At 41.6% G+C, this 27,661-nt stretch overlaps 1 protein-coding gene across 1 annotated transcript; it reads right to left on the bottom strand.

The window, feature by feature from the left end:
• Positions 1 to 932: 932 nt before the first annotated feature.
• On the bottom strand, positions 933 to 27,661 carry LOC139458050 (uncharacterized). The gene is made up of 12 exons (XM_071239364.1): positions 27,402 to 27,661; positions 25,684 to 26,201; positions 25,262 to 25,313; positions 23,687 to 23,737; positions 23,470 to 23,486; positions 23,084 to 23,114; positions 22,867 to 22,886; positions 22,640 to 22,684; positions 22,119 to 22,322; positions 21,679 to 21,801; positions 21,064 to 21,220; positions 933 to 1,402 (listed from the first exon to the last, which is right to left on the bottom strand). The coding sequence occupies exons 1-12, from the start codon at positions 27,628 to 27,630 to the stop codon at positions 963 to 965; spliced, it is 1,887 nt and encodes a 628-aa protein (XP_071095465.1). The 5' UTR covers positions 27,631 to 27,661; the 3' UTR covers positions 933 to 962.

The raw sequence follows: 27,661 nt of genomic DNA, 5'->3' as shown, positions 1-27,661 counted from the left end.
CGTTTTAAGTACTAGGCTACCCCACCACCTAATTACCAAAGCACTACTGTACCAATTGATTAGGTGTGAATCGTTAACATGTGGATAACAACTATAGGGCATCAGCTCTAGCATATTGTCTCATAGTTGAGAGTAAAGAAAATCGAGTAAATAAACATAAACATTCTCCCCACTGGAAATATTAGATTCAACTTATGCCATCACCACTTTCACAATAAGGAAATTGTAATTATCTAAATGTGAAAAGAGTTAAACCAACCGTTTAAATATATATGCGCCAAATTCAATAAGGAAGGAACAACTACTAATTGTATATGAAAGACACATTTTGTAACAATCAAATCGAGAAGATTTTATGGATAACAACTTCTTCTTCTTCTCCAGGCTTGCTTGACAACGCTATAAGGATCGATACCGAAACGTCGCTTTTCACAGTATTAAAGAACTTGTTATCCATAGAATTGTGTCTATCTTGTCATCCGTCAACTTCTAAGTTATGCCTATGAAACAATTGAATCAAATCTACTTCTAATTGTATATGAAAGACACATTTTGTAACAATCAAATCGAGAAGATTTCATGGATAACAACTTCTTCTTCTCCAGTCTTGCTTGACAACGCTATAAGGATCGATACCGAAACGTCGCTTTTCACAGTATTAAAGAACTTGTTATCAATAGAATTGTGTCTATCTTGTCATCCGTCAACTTCTAAGTAATTCCTATCAAACAATTGAATCAAATCGAGGTCATAACAGTGGAACAGTTTGCAATTACACTGAAGATTACACTACGTAATCATTAATATAAACAATACATGTACATGTATGTTTTCAACGTTTTGCCTTACGTACATTGTAAGATCATCGTCATACAGCTAAACTATTGCCGCGTGCTTCGTTAGGTAACAACAACAACAACACCTTAAAAGATAATCAGTATGTATACAACCTCTCAGTATGTCTATGCAGGAGGAGGAAGGTTGCAAAGTTTGATCATGACTGCAACCATTAAGGCCATAAGTAACACGGCCAACATTGCTTTAACACTCCCATAGGTAGGAGGACCGAGAGTACGTCTGTTCTGATCAATTTTGCTGATTTCACTGTACATTCTTTCTTGCTGCTCTTGGTTGAGTTTCTTCTCTTCTTGGTCCACGCAGCTGGACAGGATTCTATGAAGAACCCTGAGATGCTGGAGTTTAGAGATCACATCCGCGTCTGTTTCCTGAAAGTAGTTCCTGACGAAACTGATAGAGGAGGGGAGTACGCCAGTCTTCTTTGACATCAACCTGACAGCTTCCTGTACTTTACTCGACTGGTACAAGTTGGGCAGATTGGCTCTGTCACGGAACTGGTGGTCACACTCATCAAGGTGGGTGAGGACCAGGTGGATGGATGTGTCTGAAACATGACAACAAGCCCACTATACAAGGTGGGTGAGGACCAGGTGGATGGATGTGTCTGAAACATGACAACACGCCCAATATACAAGTTGGGTGAGGACCAGGTGGATGGATGTGTCTGAAACATGACAACAAGCCCAATATACAAGGTGGATGAGGACCAGGTGGATGGATGTGTCTGAAACATGACAACAAGTCCAATATACAAGGTGGGTGAGGACCAGGAGGATGGATGTGTCTGAAACATGACAACGGACCCATTATACAAGGTGGGTGAGGACCAGGTGGATGGATGTGTCTGAACCATGACAACAAGCCCAATATACAAGGTGGGTGAGGACCAGGTGGATGGTTGTGTCTGAAACATGACAAAAAGCCCAATATACAAGGGTGGGTGAAGACCAGATGGATGGATGTGTCTGAAACATGACAACACGCCCAATATACAAGTTCGGTGAGGACCAGGTGGATGGATGTGTCTGAAACATGACAAGAAGCCTACTATACAAGGTGGGTGAGGACCAGGTGGATGGATGTGTCTGAAACATGACAACAAGCCCAATATACAAGTTGGGTGAGGACCAGGTGGATGGATGTGTCTGAAACATGACAACAAGCCCAATATACAAGTTGGGTGAGGACCAGGTAGATGGATGTGTCTGAAACATGACAACAAGCCATTTATACCAGGTGGGTGAGGACCAGGTGGATGCATGTGTCTGAAACATGACAACACGCCCAATATACAAGGTGGGTGAGGACCAGGTGGATGGATGTGTCTGAAACATGACAACAAGTCCAATATATACGGTGGGTGAGGACCAGGTGGATGGATGTGTCTAAAACATGACAACAAGTCCAATATACAAGGTGGGTGAGGACCAGGTAGATGGATGTGTCTGAAACATGACAATAAGCCCAATAGACAAAGTGGATGAGGACCAGGTGGATGGATGTGTCTGAAACATGACAACAAGTCCAATATATACGGTGGGTGAGGACCAGGTGGATGCATGTGTCTAAAACATGACAACAAGCCCAATATACAAGTTGGGTGAGGACCAGGTGGATGGATGTGTCTGAAACATGACAACAAGCCCAATATACAAGTTGTGTGAGGACCAGGTGGATGGATGTGTCTGAAACATGACAACAAGCCATTTATACCAGGTGGGTGAGGACCAGGTGGATGCATGTGTCTGAAACATGACAACAAGCCCAATATACAAGTTGGGTGAGGACCAGGTGGATGGATGTGTCTGAAACATGACAACAAGTCCAATATATACGGTGGGTGAGGACCAGGTGGATGGATGTGTCTGAAACATGGCAACACGCCCAATATACAAGGTGGGTGAGGACCAGGTGGATGGATGTGTCTGAACCATGACAACAAGCCCAATATATACGGTGGGTGAGGACCAGGTGGATGGATGTGTCTAAAACATGACAACAAGTCCAATATATACGGTGGGTGAGGACCAGGTGGATGGATGTGTCTGAAACATGACAACAAGCCCAATATACAAGGTGGGTGAGGACCAGGTGGATGGATGTGTCTGAAACATGACAACAAGCCCAATATACAAGTTGTGTGAGGACCAGGTGGATGGATGTGTCTGAAACATGACAACAAGCCATTTATACCAGGTGGGTGAGGACCAGGTGGATGCATGTGTCTGAAACATGACAACAAGCCCAAAATACAAGTTGTGTGAGGACCAGGTGGATGGATGTGTCTGAAACATGACAAGAAGCCATTTATACCAGGTGGGTGAGGACCAGGTGGATGCATGTGTCTGAAACATGACAACAAGCCCAATATACAAGTTGGGTGAGGACCAGGTGGATGCATGTGTCTGAAACATGACAACAAGCCCAATATACAAGTTGGGTGAGGACCAGGTGGATGGATGTGTCTAAAACATGACAACAAGTCCAATATATACGGTGGGTGAGGACCAGGTGGATGGATGTGTCTAAAACATGACAACAAGCCCAATATACTAGGTGGGTGAGGACCAGGTAGATGGATGTGTCTGAAACATGACAATAAGCCCAATAGACAAAGTGGATGAGGACCAGGTGGATGGATGCGTCTGAAACATGACAATAAGTCCAATAGACAAGGTGGGTGAGGACCAGGTGGATGGTTGTGTCTGAAACATGACAACAAGTCCAATAGACAAGGGTGGGTGAGGACCAGATGGATGGATGTGTCTGAAACATGACAACACGCCCAATATACAAGTTGGGTGAGGACCAGGAGGATAGATGTGTCTGAAACATGACAACAAGCCCAATATACAAGGTGGGTGAGGACCAGGTGGATGGATGTGTCTGAAACATGACAACAAGTCCAATATACAAGGTGGATGAGGAACAGGATGATGAATGTGTCTGAAAGATGACAAGAAGCCCAATATACAAGTTGGGTGAGGACAAGGTGGATGGATGTGTCTGAAACATGACAACAAGTCCAATATACAAGGTGGGTGAGGACCAGGTGGATGGATGTGTCTGAAACATGACAACAAGCCCAATATACAAGTTGGGTGAGGACCAGTTAGATGGATGTGTCTGAAACATGACAACAAGTGCAATATACAAGGTGGGTGAGGACCAGGTGGATGGATGTGTCTGAAACATGACAACAAGTCCAATATACAAGGTGGATGAGGACCAGGTGGATGGATGTGTCTGAAACATGACAACAAGCCCAATATACAAGGTGGATGAGGACCAGGATGATGAATGTGTCTGAAAAATGACAAGAAGCCCAATATACAAGTTGGGTGAGGCCAAGGTGGATGGATGTGTCTGAAACATGACAACAAGCCCAATATACAAGTTGGGTGAGGACCAGGTGGATGCATGTGTCTGAAACATGACAACAAGCCATTTATACCAGGTGGGTGAGGACCAGGTGGATGGATGTGTCTGAAACATGACAACAAGTCCAATATATACGGTGGGTGAGGACCAGGTGGATGGATGTGTCTAAAACATGACAACAAGCCCAATATACAAGGTGGGTGAGGACCAGGTAGATGGATGTGTCTGAAACATGACAACAAGCCCAATATACAAGGTGGGTGTGGACCAGGTGGATGGATGTGTCTGAAACATGACAATAAGCCCAATAGACAAAGTGGATGAGGACCAGGTGGATAAATGTGTCTGAAACATGACAACAAGTCCAATAGACAAGGTGGGTGAGGACCAGGTGGATGGTTGTGTCTGAAACATGACAACAAGCCCAATATACAAGGGTGGGTGAGGACCAGATGGATGTATGTGTCTGAAACATGACAACACGCACAATATACAAGTTGGGTGAGGACCAGGTGGATGGATGTGTCTGAAACATGACAACAAGTCCAATATACACGGTGGGTGAGGACCAGGAGTATGGATGTGTCTGAATTATGACAACACGCCCAATATACAAGTTGGGTGAGGACCAGGTGGATGGATGTGTCTGAAAAATGACAAGAAGCCCAATATACGAGGTGGGTGAGGACAAGGTGGATGGATGTGTCTGAAACCTGACAACAAGCCCAATATACAAGTTGGGTGAGGACCAGGTGGATGGATGTGTTTGAAACATGACAACAAGCCATTTATACCAGGTGGGTGAGGATCAGGTGCATGGATGTGTCTAAAACATGACAACACGCCCAATATACAAGGTGGGTGAGGACCAGGTAGATGGATGTGTCTGAAACATGACAACAAGCCCAATATACAAGGTGGGTGTGGACCAGGTGGATGGATGTGTCTGAAACATGACCAGAAGCCCAATAGACAAAGTGGATGAAGACCAGGTGGATAAATGTGTCTGAAACATGACAACAAGTCCAATAGACAAGGTGGGTGAGGACCAGGTGGATGGTTGTGTCTGAAACATGACAAAAAGCCCAATATACAAGGGTGGGTGAAGACCAGATGGATGGATGTGTCTGAAACATGACAACACGCCCAATATACAAGTTCGGTGAGGACCAGGTGGATGGATGTGTCTGAAACATGACAAGAAGCCTACTATACAAGGTGGGTGAGGACCAGGTGGATGGATGTGTCTGAAACATGACAACAAGCCCAATATACAAGTTGGGTGAGGACCAGGTGGATGGATGTGTCTGAAACATGACAACAAGCCCAATATACAAGTTGGGTGAGGACCAGGTGGATGGATGTGTCTGAAACATGACAACAAGTCCAATATACACGGTGGGTGAGGACCAGGAGTATGGATGTGTCTGAATTATGACAACACGCCCAATATACAAGTTGGGTGAGGACAAGGTGGATGGATGTGTCTGAAACATGACAACACGCCCAATATACAAGTTGGGTGAGGACCAGTTAGATGGATGTATCTGAAACATGACAACAAGCCCAATATACAAGGTAGGTGAGGGCCAGATTTTATGGATGTGTCTGAAACATGACAACAAGTCCAATATACAAGGTGGGTGAGGACCAGGTGGATAAATGTGTCTGAAACATGACAACAAGCCCAATATACAAGGTGGATGAGGACCAGGATGATGAATATGTCTGAAAAATGACAAGAAGCCCAATATACAAGTTGGGTGAGGACAAGGTGGATGGATGTGTCTGAAACATGACAACAAGCCCAATATACAAGGTGGGTGAGGACCAGGTGGATGGATGTGTCTGAAACATGACAACAAGTCCAATATACACGGTGGGTGAGGACCAGGTGGATGGATGTGTCTGAAACATGACAACAAACCCAATATACAAGGTGGGTGAGGACCAGGTAGATGGATGTGTCTGAAACATGACAACAAGCCCAATATACAAGGTGGGTGTGGACCAGGTGGATGGATGTGTCTGAAACATGACCAGAAGCCCAATAGACAAAGTGGATGAAGACCAGGTGGATAAATGTGTCTGAAACATGACAAAAAGCCCAATATACAAGGGTGGGTGAAGACCAGATGGATGGATGTGTCTGAAACATGACAACACGCCCAATATACAAGTTCGGTGAGGACCAGGTGGATGGATGTGTCTGAAACATGACAAGAAGCCCACTATACAAGGTGGGTGAGGACCAGGTGGATGGATGTGTCTGAAACATGACAACAAGCCCAATATACAAGTTGGGTGAGGACCAGGTGGATGGATGTGTCTGAAACATGACAACAAGCCCAATATACAAGTTGGGTGAGGACCAGGTGGATGGATGTGTCTGAAACATGACAACAAGTCCAATATACACGGTGGGTGAGGACCAGGAGTATGGATGTGTCTGAATTATGACAACACGCCCAATATACAAGTTGGGTGAGGACCAGGTGGATGGATGTGTCTGAAACATGACAACACGCCCAATATACAAGTTGGGTGAGGACCAGTTAGATGGATGTATCTGAAACATGACAACAAGCCCAATATACAAGGTAGGTGAGGACCAGGTGGATGGATGTGTCTGAAACATGACAACAAGTCCAATATACAAGGTGGGTGAGGACCAGGTGGATGGATGTGTCTGAAACATGACAACAAGTCCAATATACAAGGTGGATGAGGACCAGGATGATGAATATGTCTGAAAAATGACAAGAAGCCCAATATACAAGTTGGGTGAGGACAAGGTGGATGGATTTGTCTGAAACATCACAACAAGCCCAATATACAAGTTGGTTGAGGACCAGGTGGATGGATGTATCTGAAACATGACAACAAGTCCAATATACACGGTGGGTGAGGACCAGGTGGATGGATGTGTCTGAAACATGACAACAAACCCAATATACAAGGTGGGTGAGGACCAGGTAGATGGATGTGTCTGAAACATGACAACAAGCCCAATATACAAGGTGGGTGAGGACCAGGTGGATTCATGTGTCTAAAACATGACAACAAACCCCATATACAAGGTGGGTGAGGACCAGGTAGATGGATGTGTCTGAAACATGACAACAAGCCCAATATACAAGTTGGGTGAGGACCAGGTGGATCGATGTGTCTGAAACATGACAACAAGCCCAATAGAGAAAGTGGATGAGGACCAGGTGGATGGATGTGTCTGAAACATGACAACAAGTCCAATAGACAAGGTGGGTGAGGACCAGGTGGATGGATGTGTCTGAAACATGACAAAACGCCCAATATACAAGGTGGATGAGGACCAGGAGGATGAATGTGTCTGAAAAATGACAAGAAGCCCAATATACAAGGTGGGTGAGGACAAGGTGGATGGATGTGTCTGAAACATGACAACAAGCCCAATATACAAGTTGGGTGAGGACCAGGTGGATGGATGTGTTTGAAACATGACAACAAGCCATTTATACCAGGTGGGTGAGGACCAGGTGGATGGATGTGTCTGAAACATGACAACACGCCCAATATACAAGGTGGGTGAGGACCAGGTGGATGGATGTGTCTGAAACATGACAACAAGTCCAATATAAACGGTGGGTGAGGACCAGGTGGATGGATGTGTCTAAAACATGACAACAAGTCCAATAGACAAGGTGGGTGAGGACCAGGTGGATGGATGTGTCTGAAACATGACAAAACGCCCAATATACAAGGTGGATGAGGACCAGGAGGATGAATGTGTCTGAAAAATGACAAGAAGCCCAATATACAAGGTGGGTGAGGACAAGGTGGATGGATGTGTCTGAAACACAACAACAAGCCCAATATACAAGTTGGGTGAGGACCAGGTGGATGGATGTGTTTGAAACATGACAACAAGCCATTTATACCAGGTGGGTGAGGACCAGGTGGATGGATGTGTCTGAAACATGACAACACGCCCAATATACAAGGTGGGTGAGGACCAGGTGGATGGATGTGTCTGAAACATGACAACAAGTCCGATATATACGGTGGGTGAGGACCAGGTGGATGGATGTGTCTAAAACATGACAACAAGCCCAATATACAAGGTGGGTGAGGACCAGGTAGATGGATGTGTCTGAAACATGACAACAAGCCCAATATACAAGTTGGGTGTGGACCAGGTGGATGGATGTGTCTGAAACATGACAATAAGCCCAATAGACAAAGTGGATGAGGACCAGGTGGATAAATGTGTCTGAAACATGACAACAAGTCCAATAGACAAGGTGGGTGAGGACCAGGTGGATGGTTGTGTCTGAAACATGACAACAAGCCCAATATACAAGGTTGGTGAGGACCAGATGGATGGATAGGTCTGAAACATGACAACACGCCCAATATACAAGTTTGGTGAGGACCAGGTGGATGGATGTGTCTGAAACATGACAACAAGCCCACTATACAAGGTGGGTGAGGACCAGGTGGATGGGTGTGTCTCAAACATGACAACACGCCCAATATACAAGTTGGGTGAGGACCAGGTGGATGGATGTGTCTGAAACATGACAACAAGCCATTTATACCAGGTGGGTGAGTACCAGGTGGATGGATGTGTCTGAAACATGACAACAAGTCCAATATATACGGTGGGTGAGGATCAGGTGGATGGAAGTGTCTAAAACATGACAACAAGTCCAATATACAAGTTGGGTGAGGACCAGGTAGATGGATGTGTCTGAAACATGACAACAAGCCCAATATACAAGGTGGGTGAGGACCAGGTGGATGGATGTGTCTGAAACATGACAATAAGCCCAATAGACAAATTGGATGAGGACCAGGTGGATAAATGTGTCTGAAACATGACAACAAGCCAAATATACAAGGGTGGGTGAGGACCAGATGGATGGATGTGTCTGAAACATGACAACACGCCCAATATACAAGGTGGGTGAGGACCAGGTGGATGGATGTGTCTGAAACATGACAAGAAGCCCACTATACAAGGTGGGTGAGGACCAGTTGGATGGGTGTGTCTGAAACATGACAACAAGCCCAATATACAAGTTCGGTGAGGACTAGGTGGATGGATGTGTCTGAAACATGACAACAAGCCCAATATACAAGGTGGGTGAGGACCAGGTGGATGGATGTGTCTGAAACATGACAACAAGTCCAATATACACGGTGGGTGAGGACCAGGAGTATGGATGTGTCTGAATTATGACAACACGCCCAATATACAAGTTGGGTGAGGACCAGGTGGATGGATGTGTCTGAAACATGACAACAAGCCCAATATACAAGGTAGGTGAGGACCAGGTGGATGGATGTGTCTGAAACATGACAACAAGTCCAATATACAAGGTGGGTGAGGACCAGGTGGATGGATGTGTCTGAAACATGACAACAAGCCCAATATACAAGGTGGATGAGGACCAGGAAGATGATGAATGTGTCTGAAAAATGACAAGAAGCCCAATATACAAGTTGGGTGAGGACAAGGTGGATGGATGTGTCTGAAACATGACAACAAGCCCAATATACAAGTTGGTTGAGGACCAGGTGGATGGATGTGTCTGAAACATGACAACAAGTCCAATATACACGGTGGGTGAGGACCAGGTGGATGGATGTGTCTAAAACATGACAACAAACCCAATATACAAGGTGGGTGAGGACCAGGTAGATGGATGTGTCTGAAACATGACAACAAGCCCAATATACAAGGTGGGTGAGGACCAGGTGGATGGATGTGTCTGAAACATGACAACAAGTCCAATATACACGGTGGGTGAGGACCAGGTGGATGGATGTGTCTGAAACATGACAACAAACCCAATATACAAGGTGGGTGAGGACCAGGTAGATGGATGTGTCTGAAACATGACAACAAGCCCAATATACAAGATGGGTGTGGACCAGGTGGATGGATGTGTCTGAAACATGACCAGAAGCCCAATAGACAAAGTGGATGAAGACCAGGTGGATAAATGTGTCTGAAACATGACAACAAGTCCAATAGACAAGGTGGGTGAGGACCAGGTGGATGGTTGTGTCTGAAACATGACAAAAAGCCCAATATACAAGGGTGGGTGAAGACCAGATGGATGGATGTGTCTGAAACATGACAACACGCCCAATATACAAGTTCGGTGAGGACCAGGTGGATGGATGTGTCTGAAACATGACAAGAAGCCCACTATACAAGGTGGGTGAGGACCAGGTGGATGGATGTGTCTGAAACATGACAACAAGCCCAATATACAAGTTGGGTGAGGACCAGGTGGATGGATGTGTCTGAAACATGACAACAAGCCCAATATACAAGTTGGGTGAGGACCAGGTGGATGGATGTGTCTGAAACATGACAACAAGTCCAATATACACGGTGGGTGAGGACCAGGAGTATGGATGTGTCTGAATTATGACAACACGCCCAATATACAAGTTGGGTGAGGACCAGGTGGATGGATGTGTCTGAAACATGACAACAAGCCCAATATACAAGTTGGGTGAGGACCAGTTAGATGGATGTATCTGAAACATGACAACAAGCCCAATATACAAGGTAGGTGAGGACCAGGTGGATGGATGTGTCTGAAACATGACAACAAGTCCAATATACAAGGTGGGTGAGGACCAGGTGGATGGATGTGTCTGAAACATGACAACAAGCCCAATATACAAGGTGGATGAGGACCAGGATGATGAATATGTCTGAAAAATGACAAGAAGCCCAATATACAAGTCTGGTGAGGACAAGGTGGATGGATGTGTCTGAAACATGACAACAAGCCCAATATACAAGTTGGTTGAGGACCAGGTGGATGGATGTGTCTGAAACATGACAACAAGTCCAATATACACGGTGGGTGAGGACCAGGTGGATGGATGTGTCTGAAACATGACAACAAACCCAATATACAAGGTTGGTGAGGACCAGGTAGATGGATGTGTCTGAAACATGACAACAAGCCCAATATACAAGGTGGATGAGGACCAGGTGGATGGATGTGTCTAAAACATGACAACAAACCCCATATACAAGGTGGGTGAGGACCAGGTAGATGGATGTGTCTGAAACATGACAACAAGCCCAATATACAAGGTGGGTGAGGACCAGGTGGATGGATGTGTCTGAAACATGACAACAAGCCCAATAGAGAAAGTGGATGAGGACCAGGTGGATGGATGTGTCTGAAACATGACAACAAGTCCAATAGACAAGGTGGGTGAGGACCAGGTGGATGGATGTGTCTGAAACATGACAAAACGCCCAATATACAAGGTGGATGAGGACCAGGAGGATGAATGTGTCTGAAAAATGACAAGAAGCCCAATATACAAGGTGGGTGAGGACAAGGTGGATGGATGTGTCTGAAACATGACAACAAGCCCAATATACAAGTTGGGTGAGGACCAGGTGGATGGATGTGTTTGAAACATGACAACAAGCCATTTATACCAGGTGGGTGAGGACCAGGTGGATGGATGTGTCTGAAACATGACAACACGCCCAATATACAAGGTGGGTGAGGACCAGGTGGATGGATGTGTCTGAAACATGACAACAAGTCCAATATATACGGTGGGTGAGGACCAGGTGGATGGATGTGTCTAAAACATGACAACAAGTCCAATATACAAGGTGGGTGAGGACCAGGTGGATGGATGTGTCTGAAACATGACAAAACGCCCAATATACAAGGTGGATGAGGACCAGGAGGATGAATGTGTCTGAAAAATGACAAGAAGCCCAATATACAAGGTGGGTGAGGAGAAGGTGGATGGATGTGTCTGAAACATGACAACAAGCCCAATATACAAGTTGGGTGAGGACCAGGTGGATGGATGTGTTTGAAACATGACAACAAGCCATTTATACCAGGTGGGTGAGGACCAGGTGGATGGATGTGTCTGAAACATGACAACACGCCCAATCTACAAGGTGGGTGAGGACCAGGTGGATGGATGTGTCTGAAACATGACAACAAGTCCAATATATACGGTGGGTGAGGACCAGGTGGATGGATGTGTCTAAAACATGACAACAAGCCCAATATACAAGGTGGGTGAGGACCAGGTAGATGGATGTGTCTGAAACATGACAACAAGCCCAATATACAAGTTGGGTGTGGACCAGGTGGATGGATGTGTCTGAAACATGACAATAAGCCCAATAGACAAAGTGGATGAGGACCAGGTGGATAAATGTGTCTGAAACATGACAACAAGTCCAATAGACAAGGTGGGTGAGGACCAGGTGGATGGTTGTGTCTGAAACATGACAACAAGCCCAATATACAAGGTTGGTGAGGACCAGATGGATGGATAGGTCTGAAACATGACAACACGCCCAATATACAAGTTTGGTGAGGACCAGGTGGATGGATGTGTCTGAAACATGACAACAAGCCCACTATACAAGGTGGGTGAGGACCAGGTGGATGGGTGTGTCTCAAACATGACAACACGCCCAATATACAAGTTGGGTGAGGACCAGGTGGATGGATGTGTCTGAAACATGACAACAAGCCATTTATACCAGGTGGGTGAGGACCAGGTGGATGGATGTGTCTGAAACATGACAACAAGTCCAATATATACGGTTGGTGAGGATCAGGTGGATGGAAGTGTCTAAAACATGACAACAAGTCCAATATACAAGTTGGGTGAGGACCAGGTAGATGGATGTGTCTGAAACATGACAACAAGCCCAATATACAAGGTGGGTGAGGACCAGGTGGATGGATGTGTCTGAAACATGACAATAAGCCCAATAGACAAATTGGATGAGGACCAGGTGGATAAATGTGTCTGAAACATGACAACAAGCCCAATATACAAGGGTGGGTGAGGACCAGATGGATGGATGTGTCTGAAACATGACAACACGCCCAATATACAAGGTGGGTGAGGACCAGGTGGATGGATGTGTCTGAAACATGACAAGAAGCCCACTATACAAGGTGGGTGAGGACCAGTTGGATGGGTGTGTCTGAAACATGACAACAAGCCCAATATACAAGTTCGGTGAGGACTAGGTGGATGGATGTGTCTGAAACATGACAACAAGCCCAATATACAAGGTGGGTGAGGACCAGGTGGATGGATGTGTCTGAAACATGACAACAAGCCCAATATACAAGTTGGGTGAGGACCAGGTGGATGGATGTGTCTGAAACATGACAACAAGCCCAATATACAAGGTAGGTGAGGACCAGGTGGATGGATGTGTCTGAAACATGACAACAAGTCCAATATACAAGGTGGGTGAGGACCAGGTGGATGGATGTGTCTGAAACATGAGAACAAGCCCAATATACAAGGTGGATGAGGGCCAGGAGGATGATGAATGTGTCTGAAAAATGACAAGAAGCCCAATATACAAGTTGGGTGAGGACCAGGTGGATGGATGTGTCTGAAACATGACAACAAGTCCAATATACACGGTGGGTGAGGACCAGGTGGATGGATGTGTCTAAAACATGACAACAAACCCAATATACAAGGTGGGTGAGGACCAGGTAGATGGATGTGTCTGAAACATGACAACAAGCCCAATATACAAGGTGGGTGAGGACCAGGTGGATGGATGTGTCTGAAACATGACAACAAGCCCAATAGAGAAAGTGGATGAGGACCAGGTGGATGGATGTGTCTGAAACATGACAACAAATCCAATAGACAAAGTGGGTGAGGACCAGGTGGATGGATGTGTCTGAAACATGACAAAACGCCCAATATACAAGGTGGATGAGGACCAGGAGGATGAATGTGTCTGAAATATGACAAGAAGCCCAAAATACAAGGTGGGTGAGGACAAGGTGGATGGATGTGTCTGAAACCTGACAACAAGCCCAATATACAAGTTGGGTGAGGACCAGGTGGATGGTTGTGTCTGAAACATGACAACAAGCCCAATATACAAGGTTGGGTGAGGACCAGATGGATGGATGTGTCTGAAACATGACAACAAGCCCAATATACAAGTTGGGTGAGGACCAGGTGGATGGATGTGTCTGAAACATGACAACAAGCCCAATATACAAGGTGGGTGAGGACCAGGTGGATGGATGTGTCTGAAACATGACAACACGCCCAATAAACAAGTTGGGTGAGGACCAGGTGGATGGATGTGTCTGAAACATGACAACAAGCCCAATATACAAGGTGGGTGAGGACCAGGTGGATGGATGTGTCTGAAACATGACAACAAGTCCAATATACAAGGTGGGTGAGGACCAGGTGGATGGATGTGTCTGAAACATGACAACAAGCCCAATATACAAGTTGGGTGAGGACCAGGAGTATGGATGTGTCTGAATTGATGACAAAACGCCCAATATACAAGGTTGGTTAGGACCAGGTTGATGGATGTGTCTGAAACATGACAACAAGTCCAATATACACGGTGGGTGAGGCCCAGGTGGATGGATGTGTCTTAAACATGACAACAAGCCAAATATACAAGGTGGGTGAGGACCAGGTAGATGGATGTGTCTGAAACATGACAACAAGCCCAATATACAAGTTGGGTGAGGACCAGGTGGATGGATGTGTCTGAAACATGACAACAAGCCCAATATACAAGTTGGGTGAGGACCAGGTGAATGGATGTGTCTGAAACATGACAACAAGCCATTTATACCAGGTGGGTGAGGACCAGGTGGATGGATGTGTCTGAAACATGACAACACGCCCAGTATACAAGGTGGGTGAGGACCAGGTGGATGGATGTGTCTGAAACATGACAACACGCCCAATATACAAAGTGGGTGAGGACCAGGTGGATGGATGTGTCTGAAACATGACAACAAGTCCAATATACACGGTGGTTGAGGACCAGGTGGATGGATGTTTCTAAAACATGACAACAAGCCCAATATACAAGTTGGGTGACGACCAGGTGGATGGATGTGTCTGAAACATGACAACAAGCCCAATAGACAAAGTGGATGAGGACCAGGTGGATGGATGTGTCTGAAACATGACAACAAGTCCAATAGACAAGGTGGGTGAGGACCAGGTGGATGAATGTGTCTAAAACATGACAACAAGCCCAATATACAAGGGTGGGTGAGGACCAGGTGGATGGATGTGTCTGAAACATGACAACACGCCCAATATACAAGATGGGTGAGGACCAGGTGGATGGATGTGTCCGAAACATGACAACAAGTCCAATATACAAGATGGGTGAGGACCAGGTGGATGGATGTGTCTAAAACATGACAACAAGCCCAATATACAAGTTGGGTGAGGACCAGGAGGATGGAAGTGTCTGAAACATGACAACAAGCCCAATATACAAGGTGGGTGAGGACCACGTGGATGGATGTGTCTGAAACATGACAACAAGCCATTCATACCAGGTGGGTGAGGACCAGGTGGATGGATGTGTCTGAAACATGACAACAAGTCCAATATACAAGGTGGGTGAGGACCAGGTGGATGGATGTGTCTGAAACATGACAACAAGTCCAATATACAAGGTGGGTGAGGACCAGGTGGATGGATGTGTCTAAAACATGACAACAAGCCCAATATACAAGGTGGGTGAGGACCAGGTTGATGGATGTGTCTGAAACATGACAACAAGTCCAATATACAAGTTGGGTGAGGACCAGGTGGATGGATGTGTCTAAAACATGACAACAAGCCCAATATACAAGTTGGGTGAGGACCAGGTGGATGGATGTGTCTGAAACATGACAACAAGCCCACTTTACAAGTTGGGTGAGGACCAGGTGGATGGATGTGTCTGAAACATGACAACAAGTCCAATATACACGGTGGGTGAGGACAAGGTGGATGGATGTGTCTGAAACATGACAACACGCCCAATATACAAGGTGGGTGAGGACCAGGTGGATGGATGTGTCTGAACCATGACATCAAGCTCACTATATGTGTCACTATCAACAGATGCCAAAATTCAAACGCCTGAAGTATGACAAAATAGATAAATGATTAGAGAGAGTACATTCCATGGTTTGCAAAGATCATTCAATACATAATACAAGTAAAATGAACGAGGTTAATGTCACCATAGTTTGTACAATTCTTGTCTGCATTGAAGTTGCATGTCCTTCCCATAACAAAACTATTTTTGTTTGAAATTATATAAACAACACAAGAGTACTCGATCTTTGAATACAGATCTTCACTATATTAGGCGTTAGTTTAACAAAAAAGCAGAACCATCAGTGTTATTTCTGATAACTGATAAATTGACACATACATATTAGAACTGATATATTGGAACTGATATATTAGAACTGATTTATTGGAACTGATATATTGGAACTGATATATTGGAACTGAAATATTGGAACTGATATATTAGAACTGATTTATTGGACTGATATATTAGAACTGATATATTGGACTGATCAATTGGAACTGATATATTAGAGCTGATAAATTGGAACTGATATATTTGAACTGATATATTGGACTGATTTATTTGAACTGATATATTGGACTGATATATTAGAACTGATACATTGGAACAGATATATTGGACTGATAAAATGGAACTGATATATTAGAGCTGATAAATTGGAACTGATATATTTGAACTGATATATTGGACTGATATATTCGACTGATATATTGGAACTGATTTATTGGAACAGATATATTGGACTGATAAATTGGAACTGATATATTAGAGCTGATAAATTGGAACTGATATATTTGTACTGATATATTGGACTGATATATTCGACTGATATATTGGAACTGATTTATTGGAACAGATATATTGGAACTGATATCTAGGACTGATATATTAGAACGGATCTATTGGAACAGTTATATTGGAACTGATTGATTAGAACTGATATATTGGACTGATATATTGGAACTCATATATTGGACTGATATATTAGAACTCATATATTGGAACTGTTTTATTACAACTGATATATTGGAACTGATTGATAGGAAATGATATATTAGAACTGATTTATTGGAACTGATATGTTGGAACTGATTGATTGGAACTGATATATTAGAACTGATTTATTGGAACTGATACATTGGAACTGATATATTAGAACTGATATATTGGAACTGATTTATTAGAACTGATTTATTGGAACTGATATATAGGAACTGACATGTTGGACTGATGTATTAGAACTGATATATTGGAACTGATCTATTAGAACTGATTAATTGGAACCGATATATTGGAAATGATATATTGGAACTGATATATTGGAAATGATATATTGGAACTGATATATTGGAACTGATATTTTAGAACTGATAAATTGGACTGATATATTAGAACTGATTTATTGGAACTGATTTATTGGAACTGATATATTGGAACTGATATATTGGAACTGACATTTTAGAACTGATTTATTGGAACTGATATATTAGAACTGATTTATTTGAACAGATATATTGGAACGGATACATTAGAACTGATATATTGCACTGATACATTAGAGCTGATCTATTGGAACTAATATATTGGAACTGATTTATTGGAACTGATATATTGGAACTGATATATTGGACTGATATATTAGAACTGATATAATGGAACTGATATATTTGAACTGATCAATTGGAACTGCTATATTGGACTGATATATTAGAACTGATATATTGGACTGATATATTGGTACTGATCTATTATAACTGATATATTTGAAGTGATATATTTGAACTGATATATTGGAACTGATATACTAGACTGATATATTATAACTGATTTATTGGAACTGATATATTAGAACTGATTGATTGGAACTGATTTATTATAACTGATATATTGGACTGATATATTGGAACTGATATATTGGAGCTGATATATAGGAACTGATATATCGGACTGATATATTGGACTGATATATTGGACTGATATATTAGAACTGATATATTGGAACTGATATATAGGAACTGATATATTGGACAGATTTATTAGAACTGATTGATTGGAACTGATATATTAAAACTGATTGATTGGAACTGATTTATTGGAACTGATTTATTGGAACTGATATATTAGAACTTATTTTTGGAACTGATTTATTTGAACTGATACATTGGAACTGATAGATTATAAGTGATATATTAGAAGTGATTGATTGGAACTGATACATTGGAACTGATATATTAGAACTGATATATTGGAGCTGGTATATTAGAACTGATATATTGGAACAGACTTATTGGACTGATATATTAGAACTGATTGATTGGAACTGATATAATGGACTGATATATTTGAACTGATATATTGGAACTGATCGATTGGAACTGATCTATTTGAACTGATATATTAGAAGTGATATATTGGAACTCATATATTGGAACTGATATATTGGACTGATATATTAGAACTGATTGATTGGAACTGATATATTAGAACTGATTTATTGGAACTGATATATTAGAACTGATTTATTGGAACTGATATATTAGAACTGATTTATTGGAACTGATATGTTGGAACTGATATATTAGAACTGATATTTTGGAAGTGATATATTGGAACTGATTTACGGAACTAATATATTGGAACTGATATATTAGAACTGATTGATTGGAACTGATTGATTGGATCTGATATATTGGAACTGATATATTAGAACTGATATATTTGAACTGATATATTGGACCTTATATACTGAACCGAAATACTAGAACTGATATATTGGAACTGATATATTGGAACTGATTTATTGGAACTGATATATTTAAACTGATATATTTGAACTGATATATTAGAACTAATATATTGGAACTGATATATTTGAACTGATCAATTGGATCTGATACATTGGACTGATATATAAGAACTCATATATTGGATTGATCAGTTTGAACTGATATATTAAAACTTATATATTGGAACTGATATATTAGAACTGATATATTGGAACTGATATATTTGGACTGATATATTAGAACTGATATATTGTACTGATATATTAGAACTGATTTATTGGAACTGATTTATTGGAACTGATATATTGGATCTGATATATTGGAACTGATATTTTGGAACTGATATATTAGAACTGATTTTTTGGGACTGATATATTAGAACTGATTGATTGGCACTGATATATTAGAACTGATGTATTTGAACTGATATATTGGAACTGATTTATTGGAACTGATTGATTGGAACTGATAGATTAGAACTGATATATTAGAACTGATATATTTGAACTGATAGATTGGACCTTATCAATTGAATCGATATACTAGAACTGACATATTGGAATTGATATATTGGAACTGATTTATTGGAACTGATATATTTGAACTGATATATTAGAACTAATATATTGTAACTGTTATATTTGAACTGATCAATTGGAACTGATATATTGGACTGATATATTAGAACTGATATATTGGATTGATAAATTGGAACTGATATATTGGAACTGATATATTGGAACTGATATATTTGGACTTGTAAATTGGAACTGTTATATTAGAACTGATATATTGGAACTGATATACTGGACCTTATAAACTGAATCGATATACTAGAACTGACATATTGGAATTGATATATTGGAACTGATATATTAGAACTGATATATTCGAACAGATAGATTTGAACTGATATATTGGACTGATATATTAGAACTGATTTATTGGAACTGATATATTTGAACTGATCAATTGGAACTGATATATTGTACTGATATATTTGAACTGATATATTACAACTGATATATTACAACTGATATATTGAACTGATATATTGGACTGATATATTGGAACTGATTTACGGAACTGATATAATGGAACTTATCTAGAGGGACTCATGAAGATCCGGGTACAGAATATGTTTCAGCCATCCGTATTCTCATCATCAATTTCAGATTTTGTTTAATAAAAATAGGCTTAGAAATGTTTCGTTTAGGTAGAACTTCTATCAAGTTAACTTGTGCAAAGCTGTTGCTTGATGGGGAGGAACAAGAAAGTTTGCCATATTTGACAATGATTAAAACGAAAAGGATGAATGCTTATATACGTTAATGTTATGTTCAGTTTTAGAGATTTGTCATAATAGATGGATTTTGAGATGACATGTTGGGTCAGTATTTACTTTTAACGATTTAATGGCCTGGGGACAGGACTATGTGCATATCTTGACTTTGACTCACATGCTGTAGACATAGGCTTCTTTGCCTGGCAGATGTGTAATCAACTTACTACCATATTGTACTTTGTTAGCTGCTACATTATGATGTGAAATAGAATTATCCTCTCACACTATTTATTCCTGAAACGATAATCGCTGTTTGAGGTTGGGCTCAACACCACTTATCCTGAATGTTTTGTTTTGTGTGTGTTGTTTAACACCTCACTCAGCAATAGTCCAGCTATATGACGACGGTTTGTAAATAATCATGCCTGGACCAGACAATCCAGTGATTAATATCATGAGCATCAATCCACGCAATTTGGACCGATGATATGCATTAACCAAATCAGCGAGCCTGACCACCCGATCCCGTCAGTCGCCTCTTACGACAAGCATAGTCACCTGTTACGGCAAGCATGGGTTTCTGAAGACCTATTCTACCCCGGATCTTCACGGGTCTCTCCTGAATGTAGGATGTCATGAGTGATCATAGCGCATGACCTACAAATGACACCTGGTCCAGAGGTCACCAGTGGGGGCAACAGTGTTCGTATCGGATGACAGGTAGGTTTGCGTTATACTACCTGATTGTCCTGATGATCTCAAAGTTATCACTCTTTCAGCACAGATATGTTTTCAGTAATCCACACGTGGATGTTAGCGCTCGTTCCTTGCAGGCAGAAGAGACATACCTCCTTTGGCGACAGTTTTTCGGACGCACTCTAGCTGTCTCTGGATTTCCCTTCCAAAGTCCCCATGTTCATGTCGCAGAACTACAACCACACAGGAGACGTGGTGGTCTTGGGGCATGTTGAAGGTTTGATTCATCATGACAAGACCCTTCCCAATCTGGATTTTAAACAGAGATAGCATTTGTAGATTTTAAAATAGAATGGAACTGTTTTTCATGGTTCAAAGAGATGCATACAAAATATTAGCTATGAAGTCATCATTACAATTGTTCATCATCGTCTATAAGGCGCCGATATTCGTTGTGCAGAGTTGCGTCCCTTGGGTACGCCCTTGTGGGTTCGAATCCCGTTTCGCCCCGATTATGTTTCTAGGCCTGCAGCACTAGCATCGTTAGTTTCACCGAAGTGGTAAACGTCTCAGACCTGCATCTCTTAAGACTTTCCTTCCACATTAAGCTGACACGCTGATAAACCTGGAATACTATTCGAGGCGGCGTAAAACCGAACTCACTCACTTACTCACTCACTCATCATTAGTTTAGAGGACAAACTAAAATGTGTAGAATTGTGAAGTTATGTATCAATAAGTTTCACTTTAATTTTTATTTGCCATACCTCGGCTTTAAATGGAACTTTTCCTGACAAAATACTGATGATATTCGAAGATAAAATGTCGGGTGACTCGAATATACCAGGCATGTCAAATATCCAGTGATTCTTGTAGAGAGCTCCTTGGAACTGTAAGATGAAAACATGTTCTTATAATCAAATTTATCTCAGTGCTTTGAAAATGTCAAATGATAAAACATATGACCATTCTGTGAAACGTGAGGGCGAATTGGTTGTTTTATAAAATATGTATTGATGATATGCATGAACCTAGGTATACATATAGAACGTTTGACTTGATAGGGGCAGCATTGACTAACGGGTAGATTGTGGCAGATCATTGTTGACGTCATCACATTGGGTATTTGTAAAAGCAACATTGAACTATGTACTATTAGACTAAATGCCAAGTAAGCCCTATTGAATACAGAAAGACTATAACTTACACCAGTGGAGAGAGATACTGGATCAGATGTCACAGCATGGTAATTTGAAGGATGCTCCATGTTGAGGAGTGCTGTCCTGAACCCATTACCAAGAGATGATTTACCCATGCCAGTTGGTCCAAACAGCAGGATCTTCAGCTTCAATAGCTTGCCCGCACTGTCATACCGCGGCTCCAAAAAATCCTTCTGCAACCTTTGGTATTCCTGTTCCAACACACATCAGTCGTAGATTTTGTATTTCAAATAGACACTGGTGTTTTCAAACATGTACTTGTTTCATTTACATATTATATCATTTCAAAACGTCTACAGTTAATGATAAACAACAACAACACTATTTGTAACTAAATATTAGTTTCTTTGGCGATGATACCATCAAATCAGATGTTTCAGTTAGAGGTGTTATTGTGATTTGAAAATCTAGTAATTCCCCAAAATACTGGTTCATTTTAAGCGTTGATTAAAAATTGAAGAAGAGAATCCAAAGGCAAATAAACAATGGATTAAGTATAATGTCAAACCTCACGCGTCCAGATAAGGTCCCCCGCAGGCCCCCATCGGTATTGCTGAAAGGATAAACATACACGTAACGTAGAACAGTCCCATGAATAAACTGTGAATGTTAAAATCACACACTTTTTGTTAATTGAGGTATAATTAATTTCTGTCACTGTTTTGTTGAATGGGACTAAAATCAAGACCATACGTTTCACAGTAAAATGTTTCTAGATGAACAAGGTTTACAAACCTCGTTCTCGCCAACTGAATCTGAAATGCAAATAGACTATGAAAGGTTTATACACATCAAGCATATGTGCATTAATTTGGAATATATCGTATTTCTTCATTACAATGATGTGGTCCTTTTTTATTTCAATATGCTCATTACCAAGTTATTTTTCTAGGTTCACTATTCTCTGTGTCGGTGGAACTTGTTTATGTACATATAGTATGGTGCCACTGACCTTCTGCGTCTTGTGTCTCTGTCTTCCTTTCCTGTAGTAAAGATGCAAACGATATGTTAACGAAAGGAAGAAAACGTTTTGTTCAGTACAATAATAAATAGTGAGTGAGTGAATATTGTTTTACGCTGATTTTAACAATATTCAGGCAATATTACTGCGGGGGCACCAGAAATTGGCTTCTCACATTGTACCCATGTCGGGAATCGAACCCGAGTTTCCGGAGTGACGAGCAAACGCTTTAACCACTAGGCTACCCGACCGCCCCTACAATTCTAGATATGTTACTTGGAGTAGTTTAAGTGCATTTGGGGCTTTAATAGATCATTTATGTACTTTGATTTCATGATGGATGTAACAACTGATATGATGTCATAAGATTCACTTACTTGCTTGTTATCATGGCCTGTAAAAGGAAAAATGAAAGGTAGCATGATGCAAATGCAGATGTGAGTGACACATCAGAATGCCTCCCCTACTGCCTTGAAAGCTAATGTCATGATTAAGTATTGATATAATGCTGAAAGGTTTACATGAATAGTGACAGGTCATAAATAACTCTCAAATAGTTATCGAGTTTAAGTATAAATAATAGAATATACTTACCGAGGCCAGAATCTGTTTCACTTCGGTTTAGAAATTTGCCCAAGAGATAAGCTGAAACATAGGTATATAATGTTACTTTGAACACAGGCCCTTCAATCCATCACTCATCCATCAGCACTCACCATTCATCCACTTAATCCTCATCACTCGCCATCCATCACCGTTCATCCATCAGTCACCACCATCATCCATCAGAGTATATAACCATCCATCCACCTAACGGTTATTACTCTCAATCCATCATCGTTCATCCATCAGTCACCCCAATCATCCATCACAATATATCACCATTCATCCACCTAACGGTTATTGCTCTCAATCCATCATCGTTCATCCATCAGTCACCCCATCATCCATCACAGTATATTACCATTCACCCACCTAACGGTCATCACTCGCCATCCATCATCGTTCATCCATCAGTAACCACCATCATCCATCGCAGTATATCACCATTCATCCACCTAACGGTCATCACTCGCCATCCATCAGCCATCACCGTTCATCCATCAGTCACCCCATCATCCATCACAGTATATTACCATTCATCCACCTAACGGTCATCACTCGCCATCCATCATCTTTCATCCATCAGTTACCACCATCATCCATCACAGTACATCACCAGTTATCCACCTAACAGTCATCACTCGCCATCCATCATCTTTCATCTATCAGTCACCACCATCATCCATCAACGTATATCACCATTCATCCACCTAACGATCATCACTCGCCATCCATCATCTTTCATCCATCAGTTACCACCATCATCCATCGCAGTATATCACCATTCATCCACCTAACGGTCATCACTCGCCATCCATCAGCCATCACCGTTCATCCATCAGTCACCCCAATCATCCATCACAATATATCACCATTCATCCACCTAACGGTTATTGCTCTCAATCCATCATCGTTCATCCATCAGTCACCCCATCATCCATCACAGTATATTACCATTCACCCACCTAACGGTCATCACTCGCCATCCATCATCGTTCATCCATCAGTAACCACCATCATCCATCGCAGTATATCACCATTCATCCACCTAACGGTCATCACTCGCCATCCATCAGCCATCACCGTTCATCCATCAGTCACCCCATCATCCATCACAGTATATTACCATTCATCCACCTAACGGTCATCACTCGCCATCCATCATCTTTCATCCATCAGTTACCACCATCATCCATCACAGTACATCACCAGTTATCCACCTAACAGTCATCACTCGCCATCCATCATCTTTCATCTATCAGTCACCACCATCATCCATCAACGTATATCACCATTCATCCACCTAACGATCATCACTCGCCATCCATCATCCTTCATCCATCCAAGTCCAAGTGAGTGAGCGACTATGGTTTTACACCACTTTAAGCAATATTCCAGTAATATCACGGCGGGGGACACCAAAAATGGGCTTCACACAGTGTACCGTTGTCGGGAATCGAACCCAAGTCTTCGGTGTGACGAGCGAACGCTTTAAGAGACATCTTAACAATTCTTTTTACAATTCTTTTAACAATTCTAAGCTTTATGTAGAATATGAAAACACACCTTTTCCGTCACGATCAAGGGATTCAATAATTATCTCGCTCTCAAGCTGGTCCTACAATGGATAAATGACACTTTTAGAGATAAACGTTATGTCTTTATGTGGCATTGCCATGGATGTGTATTCAGGCATACAATCAGTGAAGCACTATCCATGTTTTGAAAACTTGTTTTGACTGTGAAAACCTGCATGTGTACTATATCAAAATACTCTATGAGGAAATTCATTTTGAAATCTACATTTGTGGAAACTCCTCATGCATATATCGTACATTGTAACTGCTTTTGTCGGTTCCTTTGTCTGTTTGGATAATAGAAATAAGGCACGTTATATGTTATACTACATTCAACTATCATGATATCAAATTCCAAACGGCATACATGTATACCATATTCATACTTTTGGAGGCCTAATAATAATTTACCTTCACCCCTGGTTCACTGTAAAGGTCAACCAATGCCTTGGTTATGGCTGTGTATCTCTCGGTATCCATGTGGAGGTATCCAGGTAAGGCCTTCCGTCTGGCTACAGTTTCTATACGCTCTAGCTTCTCCTTAAACAGCTTCTCATCCTTCCACATGGACGAAGGTACAACTCCATATACGACATCAAGTGACACACCTGTTTCCTTCTTGATGAAACCCATGATGCTTCTCGTCAGCTGGGCATTGTACTCCACTGCATGCTCCTGTTTTCCTCCGTCCTCTACAAATGTCAGGATGTGCAGTGGTTGTGTGGCTCTAATGATAGCCACGTCACAGATGGACATGGTAGGTGGTTTGCGCCATTCAGTATGAGCCATCTGATGTGCAACGTAGGCCCAACCAACATGTTGGTGTAGAACATTCTGGATTTCTCTTGAAATCATATCTACTTTGTCACTGGGGTTCTGCAAACTAAGCTCCAAATACTTCTTAGCATACTGGGGAAATATTCTGTGACCTGAAAGAATAAAAATATCATTAACATTTTACTGACTGGATGGGTTGTTGAAAGTAAAAGATGATCAATATTAATATACAATGAGCTACACATCTCACATGATCATGATCTTCTGATAAATCTTAAAAAAGGTCTTTCAAAACAAAAAAGCAGTATGAATCTGTATATATGTTATTTTGTAGAACCATGAATTCCTCAGACATTTGTGTGCAAATTAACAGTAATCTAAACACACAAACAACAAAAAATGCCTTAAATAATAAAACTTGTGTGAAACATTGACTACACTAGTTTAGATTTCGAATTCAAAAGCAATAAACTGAATGGAAATCAGAATGCTGGAATTTCAATTATTATTTTAAGTGGGAGAGAAATGATTGAACTTTTTGGACACAATTTTATTCTACAAATGTACAACTAGACACCCGATCACGACCATGTTCAGTTAAACCTAATGATAAGAAAACCTAATGAATGTTTAAAAACAATTGAGTCATAGATCCAGACATCGGCAGAACATAAACACACAGTCACAGATGGTTTCACCCGTCAGTACACTTCAACACACGGCACATTGGATGATGACGTAAAGGATCTTACCTTCTCCTACTAAAATGTCATGCTTGTTATATGTTCATATACAATAGCAAAGTAATCCTACTGCTTCAACTGATCAAACTGATGAATTTGGTTCAGATAACATAATAACATAACCATAAAGTCTCGGGACCACACATGTTACATTCAGTCGGGATATATAGCTCAGTAGGGATATATAGCTCAGTAGGGATATATAGCTCAGTAGGGATATATAGCTCAGTAGTGATACATACTCCATAATAATTATTCCCCTTAGCTCGTAAGGTATACTCTAAACAACTTACCAGGATCTGTTTCCCTCTTGAGGTCTGTCTGATTAAGTATTAAGTTTCGTTCGTCTCTGCTAATTCCCAGCGAGGGAAAGTCTAATATTGAAAAACAGAAATATGCGTAAATGCTTTGATAATTAGGTTTGTTATATGTTTTTAATATGCATAAACGTGTGAAAGTTCAATGAATGAATTGTTGCAAACAATCACAACATCGTACATCTGTGCAAAATATGTGTGGCCTGCAAACTACCATTTAACAAAGCATCGACCTGTAATGCAAATTACACGCCCTTCAGGTTCTGAACTGATAAGCTCTGTTTTGTGATACCTGCATGAAGTGGCTCCTGGTCGTCAGAATTTGATGTGGAGTCATTTCCTTGGGCAAACAGACTCATGATGATTTCTTCATCAGAATGGTATGGACTCGATCCAAGAGAAGTGCCGCCATCAGTTGCGTCATCGTGAGCCATCTTGACTTCCTGATTATCCCCTGGTGTACCCCCTGAATGATGAATGTCACCTGAAGAAGCCTTGGACTCACTGTTCTCTCCGGACATGTTGGGAACAAACTGCTTCAGGTGATTTCAA

This window comes from Haliotis cracherodii, unplaced genomic scaffold (assembly GCF_022045235.1).
Source record: "Haliotis cracherodii isolate W230 unplaced genomic scaffold, xgHalCrac1.p SCAF_12, whole genome shotgun sequence".
NCBI lineage: Eukaryota > Metazoa > Mollusca > Gastropoda > Lepetellida > Haliotidae > Haliotis > Haliotis cracherodii.
This window is presented reverse-complemented; position numbering and strand designations above follow the sequence as displayed.

Excerpts from the sequence above, each read along its gene's own strand:
- LOC139458050 (XM_071239364.1), bottom strand. The coding sequence starts at position 27,630 with ATGTCCGGAGAGAACAGTGAGTCCAAGGCTTCTTCAGGTGACATTCAT. Across the intron at positions 22,685-22,866 it reads ATTCAGTTGGCGAGAACGAG|CAATACCGATGGGGGCCTGC; the intron begins GTTTGTAAACCT and ends TTATCCTTTCAG. Across the intron at positions 21,221-21,678 it reads AAGTTCCATTTAAAGCCGAG|ATTGGGAAGGGTCTTGTCAT; the intron begins GTATGGCAAATA and ends TTTAAAATCCAG.